The following is a 10525-nucleotide window of genomic DNA, read 5'->3' on the forward strand; positions in this document are numbered from 1 at the left end:
TATATATACATACTGTACAGTCATAGACAAAATGATGCAACCAACCATTAAACTACCTAGACACAAACATAAATAATCATTCTTATCCCGCATTTAGAGGCAAAGCAACATAAAAATAAAACAGGGTATTGCCTTATATATTGTTATCAGTTCTGCATTCCCGAAGAATCCAGTTATGGAAAACTCACATTACAAGAGCCATTGACTCAATGGGAACTAAAGGGTTAAAAGGGGAAGTTTTTGAGAAACCACTATCGTGAATTCCACCATTGTGAAAGCAATGGAGATGAAGAGTGGGTTTTAGAGTTTACAAAGTTTTAGGGTGAAAAACTTCATCAATTTTCTAAATTGAAATAGAGATCCACCCTGCAGGGTACACACTGACACAAACACAGACACACTCATACCAGAGCCATTTTTTCCAGAAGCCAATCAACCTATCAGTATGTTTTCGGACTGTGAAAGGAAATGGGAGCCCTAGTTTACACAAAGCATTGTAGGAGTATGAGACAAGCTACAGTACAGTACAAAAAGTCTGTTAACTCTCTAGGCGGGACCCATATTCTTCGACTTTTCAGGTTGAAAACATAACTAGATTTTAGTCAAAGCCTTAATAAAAGATTAAGATAACCTGATTAAACATAAAACACAAAAAAATAATAGCTGGACTATTAATAAAATGATCCAACAGTGAATATCCTCATGTGAATAAGTAGGTGAATCCTTAGATTCAGTAACAGATTTTGAAAGCCCAAAAAATAACTGAGTTGCTGAGTCATTGAAAATAACAAACGTTCTCAGTTACTTTTTGAAAGGACTACGAGAGATTCCAGTTACCATTCACAGAAAAACAATCCGAAAGATGTAGATCAGATAAGGTATCATATCAGCCTGAAAGACTAATGAAGAGATTAGTCCTTCTGCATCCATCTGATGAAGAGGCCCGTGGCCATATAAAGCTCAAAAACTGTATTAGTGCCATTTGCTAGACAGTGCTTCTGATGTTTGTTTCACACAAATTTACAAATACAGGGACGTGTAAGAGTGACCTATTCTGACACCTCAGAAACCAAAGAAACCCTACATTTATTAAATAAGGTCTATATTTATTTGCCATATACAATTTCTTGCATTAGGAATTTGTCTTATAGTATATCCTAGCTTGCTCTCCATGAGACACACAGACAGGAAGAGAGAAGCTTGGGGTCAGAGCACAGGGTCAGCCATTTATACAGCACCCCTGGAGCAGTTGGGGTTAAGGGCCTTGCTCAGGGACCCAGCAGAGGAGGATTCCTCTGCCAACCACAGGATTTGAACCAGCAACCTTTCAGCCACAGGTACAGATCCTTAGCCACAGTGTCACCACTCCACCATGTGTTTATACATACAATGGTATGTACAGAAGTTGTGCAAGAACTCCTAGGAGTTTTTTTTATGTTAACCAAGAACTTGATTTAACTTGCTGAAGCCCTAACTGAAACAATAACTTGATTTGACCTCTTAGTGTAGTTCAAGTGTATTTTATATAGTCCAAATGCAATAAAACTACATGGAAGTGCATTTAAAACAGAACAGGAGACATTTATTTACATAGAGGATTGTGACAGTATGGAGCAAGCTACCCAGCTACGTTTTTGAAGCCAATATCCAAGAAACAGCCGGATGAGATACTTGGATCAATTAACTACCATAGAGTTTGGTGGGCCATGTAGCCTCCACCCCATATAGCTTCCTCCTGTAATATTTTTTATGTTCTTAAAAGAGCTTTTCCCAACCATCATAGTCCTGCTCCTTAAAGTACTAAGCAAACTGAGAACTATTACTTGACAATTTTTGGTCATGGTCAGCTAGTGACAGATTTGATGTTTCAGTACAAAAAAGAGGAACTGCATTATGATGGCACATTACTGTCAGAACCATTTTTAAAGTTAAGTCGTTGTCCATCTACTACTGTATCACCAGATTCTGGAGGTATTTCCGCTGAAAAAAGTATGCAAAATCAACCTAGTCAGTAAAACTACAAACCCAGATCTTCAGACAACTAAGAGCTGTTGGTATCTACAGTACAGGAACTCTTGCAATGGTAATATCCTTTGTCTGCAATGAATTCCAGTGCACTAGATATTGGTAAAGCCCAATGTTTTTGTGTCTCGTCTTGGCCCAAATTAGAAAACCATGGGTTTAGTAGTACAAAGACATGAGGAGCCACTTTTGACCATTCTTTCCTGTCAATACAGTGTCATTCTTCTCAACTTTCAGTGTCATTGTGTGATTTTGTGTTGTTGATAGACAACCACTCACATTGATTTTAAACCTGTATTCCACTGCTCTGGTACAGTTAGCAGTGCATATGTCATGTCATTTGCCAAACTGCTTTATAACATACGGTGTCATGACTACCCAGCAAGCAATGAGCACAAGGCAGGGTACACCCTGGATGGGGCGCCAGTCCATCGCAGGAAGAGTGCAAGTCAATCATACATGGGGACAATTTGGACGCCACAGTAAAGGTAGAGGGGGGAAATTTGGCCCGGACAACGGGATAACTCCCTACTCTTATCAAGAAATGTCTGCGGATCTTTAATGACTACTGAGCGTCAGAACCTCAGTCTAACGTCTCATTCGAAAGACAGTGTCCACTACAGTATACCCACACAGACCACAGGACAGGCACCCCCCACTGGTCCCACTGATACCACATCCAGCAGCAACCATAGCTTACCAGGAGGTCTCCTATCCAGGTACTGACCAGGCTCAATCCCACTTATCTTCAGTGAATAGCCAGTTGAGAGCTGCAGGGTGATATGGCTGTTGTCTCAGTGCATATTTGAGCAGTGAAAGCCAAAGATAATTAATCCCTTGACCTGAGAGTGGATGGTGAATATGCCTATACTCTTTACACATTGATTTTGCCTGTCTATGCTAAAATATCTTGCCAGCTTATGGTGGACACACCAGGTATTGATCACATAGGTGTGCTTGACTCGAATATACCATATACCTAATCACATCTGACCATTTGACCTTTCTTTGCACATTGCAAGCTTGAGAAAAGAAAAAGCATATGGATTTATACGATATGTGTCTCCATTGTTAAGTAGGCCTGCCAATAAGCAGGTCACCTAAAAAGTACAAATAGAAGTATAAAAAAAAACTGTAAATACTATTGCTATACTATAGCTTTGGTTGCCTAGTTACATATTTATCTTACGTGGGAGGAAAAAAAATTCTGAAAGGAGAGAGATTAACAGCTGTTGACACAGTTAACATACACCTATTATTTTCACTTCTAATATCATCAGGCCACAGCCCTCTGGTGGCTAATACATACTATTTGCTCCCAGATAAAAAGTGACTGATACAACAAATAGCCATTGGCTGTAGAAACCCATATACTGCATGTATATAAGTCCTCTTTGCTTCATTCTGTACGTTCACTACTAAGTCATACCTCTGAGGTGCAGGAGTCCCACAGTTGGTAGCAGAAGAAGCTAGTCACCATGTCTCAGCTGGAGAATGCCATGGCGATGATAATGCAAGTGTTTGACAAGTATGCCAGTACTGATGGCAAGAAGCAGACTCTGACCAAGGCTGAGCTGAAGACAATGATGGAGAAGGAGCTTCCAGCATTTCTGAAGGTGTGTGAGTGATGAATTCATTTCTCCTGGTCTTCATGGTGAACAGTGTTGCCTCCACAGCTTCGATCACTTAGTATTATTTCTTTATTGCTTGGAAATTCCTGAGCAAACGTTTAATTTTGTAAGTCAAGTGCTACCTGTGACATTCTTTTCTTTGATGAAAACACGATTCTTCCAACAATAATAGAAACTTGTATGTTGAGTTAATAGTAACAAAAACACGTTATCAATTTTGTAAGGTGATGTTACATACAGCACATTTTCAATGAACTGTTTTATTTTACAGACAACTTCTAAATATCTCTAAATACGCTTTTTTTTCAAAAACATGAGACCTCTTCACTCAGAAACCAGACATTTAAGTTTCCTTCAGGTTTTTTTATTATTCAATATTAAGTTCTTAATTCTGGATTTTTATATTGCAAATATCCCTTTTAAGAGCCTATCAGCAAAATTATTTGATACAAGAGCTGGTTACATTCTGTTTTAGATTTTGTCAGATGACTAGAAAATATATTTGAGAATTGAATACAAAGGGCCTAGTATGAGTAAAAATTTGTCACATATTTTCCAGTTCCATTGTGTTTCTGAAGTCCTGACAGATTCGTCCTTAAACTCCAGTTCTTAATCAGTATCAGTAACAGAGTCTTCCAACTGACAACACTGTATAATTTCCTTTTCCAGTATTTAAGCAGATGAGAATTATAAACAACATGATTTACCTGATGGAATGGAAATGCAATCTGAATTTAGAATTTAGAGACACAAAAAATGGGAATAAATGATTACACAAAAGCATTGATCTCCTATCTGATTGCAGGCTGCCAAGAACCAGGATGAGGCTGACAAGCTGATGAAGGCCCTGGATCACAACGGAGACTCGGAGGTGGACTTCAACGAGTTTGTCATCCTCGTGGCAGCTCTGACCTGCGCCTGTCACAACCGCTGACCTAGACTCCCCGTAAAACATCGACTGCAACCTGATTAGCAGTTTTTTTACACGTTTGTCACAGTGCTCTGAAAAAAGTCAATTGTTTACGTAAAATGTAATGAGAATGTTTAATAAAAGTAAAAAAATGTGAGAACTGATAAATCTTTCCTTTCCCTTTTGAAGTATGAAATCCTATACTAATGCAGTATATAGTTTATGCTTTGGCTAAATCATTTGCAGTTTATGACTTGAGCTCAGTTGAACATTCATGAAGTGACAACCCGCTCACCAAGCACAAACTTCGAGCCTACTGTAGGTCTGAAAGATGAGATTTTGCATGATAGAGGTCATCATTGGCCATCAGCCAATGGAAGACTCCCAGGGATTGTGAGTCGTGGTAAAAGCTGAATCGAAGTTTCAAACGGGCAAAGCTGGTCCTGCACACATGCACACATTTGAAATGCTGTTTATATAGGCGTATTTGAACTGAAACAATGGCATTTCAGTAATTTGGCTAGGTCCTAATAAAGACGAGAGAGACTAGATTCGCAGAGTGTATTTGGCGTAGCTCGACTGGTGGAAGAAAAATTTCTTTCTTACCAAAGAATGTGGCTGCCCAGACCACCCCCCTCGGTATTGTGAGGATTGAGCCAAGGAATTGTTGCTGCAGGGGTGTAGATGGGATAGGTTGTGGGGGTTATGAAAAAAGTGCAGAGAAAAGAGTGCAGTGGCCCTTGTGGCCTGACATTATGAGATCCCAGATGGCAAGCAAGGCTGGGCCTGGTCAGCGCTGCAATGGGAGACCTCTAAAAAACATGCTGCTGCTATAAGAGGTGCTAGTGTTCAAGTAGGAAGTGCTGTTCTCTCTAGACCGCAATTTTCCAAACCAATACACCAGAAGGGGTAGGAAAGACACCGGGCAGCTGGAGGTGCCACCTTTCAGATTTCGGAAATTAAACTGAGGTCTTGACTTCCTTGGTCATCAAAGGGGCACTTTCTGAAACAGTAGGTATGTAAAGCTAGTATCCTCACTAAATTCCACTCTTAATGCCAATAAATTTGGTCTTCCTAAAGTTCCTCTTTAATCCCATTGACGAGGCAGTTTTGCACTTCTCTACTTGGTCTGTTATGTTGTGGAGCTGCTGGTGTTCTGTACATCAGTGGTGGATGAAGAGGATCCCTCTTATATATAGAGCTGTCAGAGTTAAAACAAGCACAAATGTATACATAGAAATATATGCCCATTATGAAATTGTGTTCTGTAAGATTTTGTGTTTTGTACTATTGCAGATATTTATCATTTTTATCCACAGCACTTCTGGATTTTGTTAAATGCATATTATAGGTTAACCAAAGGTTAAGAGGATTGGCTCACCAGTAAAGGACTCATTCACATCTAATTCTCAGCTGAGGTCTGAAGGTCAGAAGTCAGAAGTGCTCTGTGGTGAAATGCCTCTGTCACAGGTGAAACTCTTGTGGGCAACTAAAGGATGTAAACAAAGGTGTTACACAATATTTTCTTCCTCTGCCCTAGGTGAAACGTGTGCCTTTCAGCCTTGTTTCCATCATCAAATCATTGCAATCCAAATCAAAAGAAAGTCAGTACTCAGTTACTGTTGTTGTCTTGTATGCCATGTGTTTGACTAGGGAAATGTGCCCAGATTGTATGTGATGTGAATATACAAAAACACAGATCTGATCAATAATGGTTCATTGAGAATTAGAACCTTGTTATTTAATAATCACTAATTAAAGAAGGCAACGCTTGTAGAGTTAATTACCAAATACAGCTGATGTTGAAGTTCTTGAACTATGGCCATAATAATAATAATAAACTTTATTTTATATAGCGTCTTTAAAGGTGGCTTCTCAAAGCGCTTTACAGAGTGACAACAACAATAAATAAAAAGAATACACAAGATAAAACACAATTACAATATACAGAGGAGACCGTGGATTGTGATACTAAGAAAAGCAGAGTGGTGAAGAATGGAACCAGTCTTGGTGGACATTGAGAAGACCAGAATTAGAAGATCGACGGTAGTGAGGTGGGGAATAGGGTAATAATAGTTTAGACAGGCAATGAGGTGCCAAGCCATGCAGAGCCTTACAGGTGAGCATGAGGATTTTAAAGTCCACACGGAATTTGACAGGAATCCAGTGCAAGGACTCCAGGATAAGAGTAATGTGATCACTTGCACTAGACCTGGTCAGGATTCTGGCTGCTGAATTTTGGACATACTGCAGTTTTAGATACCCCAGTGAGTAGTAAATTCAATAGAACACAAATGTGTTTATCAGCTTTTCGGCCACAGTTAGTGATAGCATAGGGCATAGTCTAGCGATATTTCTGAGGTGAAAAAAAGATGTTTTGACAATATGCTGCACATGTGGGTCGAATGTTAAGCCAGAATCGAATATCACCCCAAGGTTTTTCAATTTAGACTGAAGCTGAAGTACAGAGCCATCTACAGATAGGGTTACAGGATTGGCTTTATGAAGTTGATGGGGGGTGCCAATAAGCATGACTTCAGTCTTGTCACAGTTAAGATGAAGGAAATTTTGAGTCATCCAAATTTTTATGTCAGAGATGCAATTTGATCAAATAGAGACAGCCACATCAGTGTCAGGTTTGGTATGGATGTATATTTGAGTATCATCAGAGTAGAAATTATAGCTGAGGCCATGTGATCTTAAAAGTTGACCAAGTGGAAACATGTAAATGCTGAAGAGCAAGGGGCCCAGTATTGAGCCCTGAGGAACACCAGACTTAACAAGACCAATTTCAGACCTATACCCATTGAGAGAGACAAAGTGACAGCGATCAGTGAGGTGAGACTTGAACCATTTGAGAGCAGTGTCAGAAACTCCAAACAGTCTCAAGACAAGACATGGTCAACAATGTCGAAAGCAGCACTGAGATCAAGAAGGATGAGTATAGAAAGAGAACCAGAATCAGAAGCTATTAGAAGATCATTAGTGACTTTGACCAGAGCAGTTTCTGTGCTGTGAAGTTGACGGAAGCCAGATTGGAGGGGTTCGAGAAGGTTATTTGTCATGAGGTGGTTATGTAACTGAAATGTGACAGCGCATTCTAGAATTTTTGCAAGAAAGGGTAAGTTGAAGATGGGGCGAAAATTGTTAAGATTGTCAAGAGCCATGTTAGGCTTTTTTGGCAAGGGGGTAATGTCAGCAGTTTTGAGGACCATAATCAATGTCACAGTTTTAAAGTAAAGATAATGTGACCAAATAAGCACTAATTTTGTCATAAGAGTCATGTTATTATTGGCCAATCTGAGACCAGAGCACCGTGGGTAATGCAGGCTTCAGAGTAAAATTCCCAGGCTGTGACAGTGAGCATCTGATTAATTCTCTTTAGAAATAAAGGTAGTGAAGCATCTAATATTCAGACATCACTTGAGACAGAGCAAGAGATTATAATGAGCTCAGAAACAAATCTATACATATATATAGGATGGCTGAAGTATATTTTCGGGGTTATGTTGTTGTTGTTAAGTGGAATATTCAAGTGTCTATATTTAAAGTACTCAATTGTTATATGTAATGTAATATTATGTTATATTATATTTTGTTACAAGCAATCAGCACTCAAATCATTCATTTTAGTCATAATCCAGTGACAAGTATACCTGAATGATTATAAGCTTATTGAATATAATCATGGCACTGACACTCCATTGTTGAAGATTCTAAGACTTTAAGTCAGGAAGAAGATAAAGATAAAATTAAATCCCACAGATATAGAAGAAAAAACAGATTTAGGTAAATTCAAACCTGACTAATGGTGTTTAATGTAGCTTTGTACAGTCTGTGAAACCATGAAAAAGAAGTGTTATTAAAGACTTCAAATGTTCATGAACCTATAAACCTTTTAATCTAATGCATATATAATAAATAAAGAAAGGAAAGAAATGTCATTTTCACAGTCTAATGCAAAATATCATATTCTCCTCATGGTTCAAGTACATTGTATTTGATGTGTTAAGTGCACCTGTTTCTGTTTCTCAGCCTGTGTAATGGTTGAATGGTTGAATGGTTAAATGGTTAAAAAGCACCTTGTGTAATGAAACAGAGCCCCCTTCTGTCCAGAGAAGCAATAGTAAGATTGCTTGTGTGTAAGGACTCCATTCCAAAAGATGGAGAACTCCTTCTTCAGGAGTCTTCACACTGTCTTTGAGGATTTAATGTGCAATGTAAAGTTTGTTAAACAGTAAATGCTAAATCTTTCAGTTGATTATATTCACATATATTATTAATTTACACTTAAAACAATGGTTGATTTTTAGTTGAGTCTCAGTTCTTAAATTACAATAGACTTCTGTCATCAGAGAAACACAGAGTTCCAATTTCAAAAGGTTTGAAAATTAGAAGGATGCAGAGATCTTAGTGTAAGACTTGAAATCTTATTCCAATTACTGTATCTCCTGGTTAGCTAGATTGCCACATGGTAAACTGAAAAAGACTCCTGCTTGAGCAGAGCATTGCAGCCAATGCACCACTAGAGTTTGGGGCTTTTCATAACTTAACATAAATTCTTCAAATTAATTAGAAAAAAAGCAGTAATAACCTACAAAATGAAGGTTGTCTCAATAGAATATTCTGTTGTCCTCAAAATCCTGAACCACTCTGTTGCCCTGGGCAACTGCAACAAGAAACAGGTCATGAAGGAAGGCAGATTTTCTTAATGCACATTTAGAAGTGTATGTATATGCATATGTATTTGCCAGGAGCCATATCTCCCAGCAATTCACAACTAGCAACCCCTTGAAGTTAAGCAGGTGTGAGCCTGGTCAGTACCTGGATGGGAGACCTCCTGGGAAAAACTAAGGTTGCCGCTAGAAGAGGTATAACTGTGCACCAGTAGAGGGTGCCACCCTATGGTCTGTGTGGGTCCTAAGGCCCCATTATAGTAATGAGGACACTATGCTATAAAAAGGTGCCGTCCTTTGGATATGTAAAACTGAGGTCCTGTGGTCTTTAAAAATCCTAGGGTGCTTCTTGAAAAAAGTAGGGGAGTTACCTTGGCATCCTGGCCAGATTTCTCATTGGCCTTTACCAGTTATGGCCTCTAATAATTCCCATCTCCGAATTGGCTTCATCCCTCTGTTCTCCTCCCCACTAATAGCTGGTGTGTGGTGAGAGTTCTGGTGCACTATGGCTGCCGTCGCATCATCCAGGTGGGGCTGCACAGTGGTGGTGGTGGTGGAGGGGAGTCCCCATTGCCTGTAAAGCACTTTGAGCGGAGTGCCCAGAAAAGTGCTATATAAGTGTAATTGGTATTAGTAACATCTGTAACACTGTTTTTTGGCCAGCCAATTTCACTCTCTGGGAGCTCAACACATGAGCTTGTTGAGTCTAGAACTCAACTGAGGGACAGGAAAGTCCAGGTGGTCATGGGAGAAAGGTGGAGGTAAACAAGGAAGATAGCCTGCTTGCAGACCAAATCTGCATGGAAATGCCAAAGTAATGGGGTGTACTGTCTTTCCTTGCTCTCTCCTTTGATTCCTGTGTCTCTGTGCTCAGGGCCTCCCCTGCTCAGCACCTCCACACACCTTTGACTCACCTCTGACTGTGAGGTAATTGGTCACTCAGTCCCTAAATCTGCTGTATTGGTTATGTTAGGGAAGCAAGGAGACCTTTAAAAGAGAGAGAAGAGTACACAAAAAATCCAGACACCAAAGCTAGCAAAAGCACCACAAATACATATACGCAGCCCCCGAGCCACGGCCCCATTCAAACTTCTGTTACTTTGTGACTTACGGTGACATGAAAAAGATAGTACACCCTCTTAGGATTCTATGGTTTTACATTTTAAGACATCTGACCTTCACCTAATCCTCACCAAGTCCTAACAATAGATAAATCTAGCCACGTGTGACAAATAACACAGACACATTTTATGTTGTCATGACTTATCAAAGGAAACAATCGGCCA

At 39.5% G+C, this 10525-nt stretch overlaps 1 protein-coding gene across 1 annotated transcript; it reads left to right on the forward strand.

The window, feature by feature from the left end:
* The first annotated feature begins 3500 nt into the window (after positions 1-3500).
* LOC148840851 (protein S100-P-like) lies at positions 3501-4587 on the forward strand. The gene is made up of 2 exons (XM_088911493.1): positions 3501-3638; positions 4459-4587. The coding sequence occupies exons 1-2, from the start codon at positions 3501-3503 to the stop codon at positions 4585-4587; spliced, it is 267 nt and encodes an 88-aa protein (XP_088767619.1).
* The last annotated feature ends 5938 nt before the right edge of the window (positions 4588-10525 follow it).

The sequence above is a fragment of the Atractosteus spatula genome, chromosome 1, assembly GCF_055471065.1.
Source record: "Atractosteus spatula isolate fAtrSpa1 chromosome 1, fAtrSpa1.hap1, whole genome shotgun sequence".
In the NCBI taxonomy this organism is placed as follows: Eukaryota; Metazoa; Chordata; class Actinopteri; order Semionotiformes; family Lepisosteidae; genus Atractosteus; species Atractosteus spatula.

Excerpts from the sequence above, each read along its gene's own strand:
- LOC148840851 (XM_088911493.1), top strand. The coding sequence starts at position 3,501 with ATGTCTCAGCTGGAGAATGCCATGGCGATGATAATGCAAGTGTTTGAC. Across the intron at positions 3,639-4,458 it reads AGCTTCCAGCATTTCTGAAG|GCTGCCAAGAACCAGGATGA; the intron begins GTGTGTGAGTGA and ends ATCTGATTGCAG.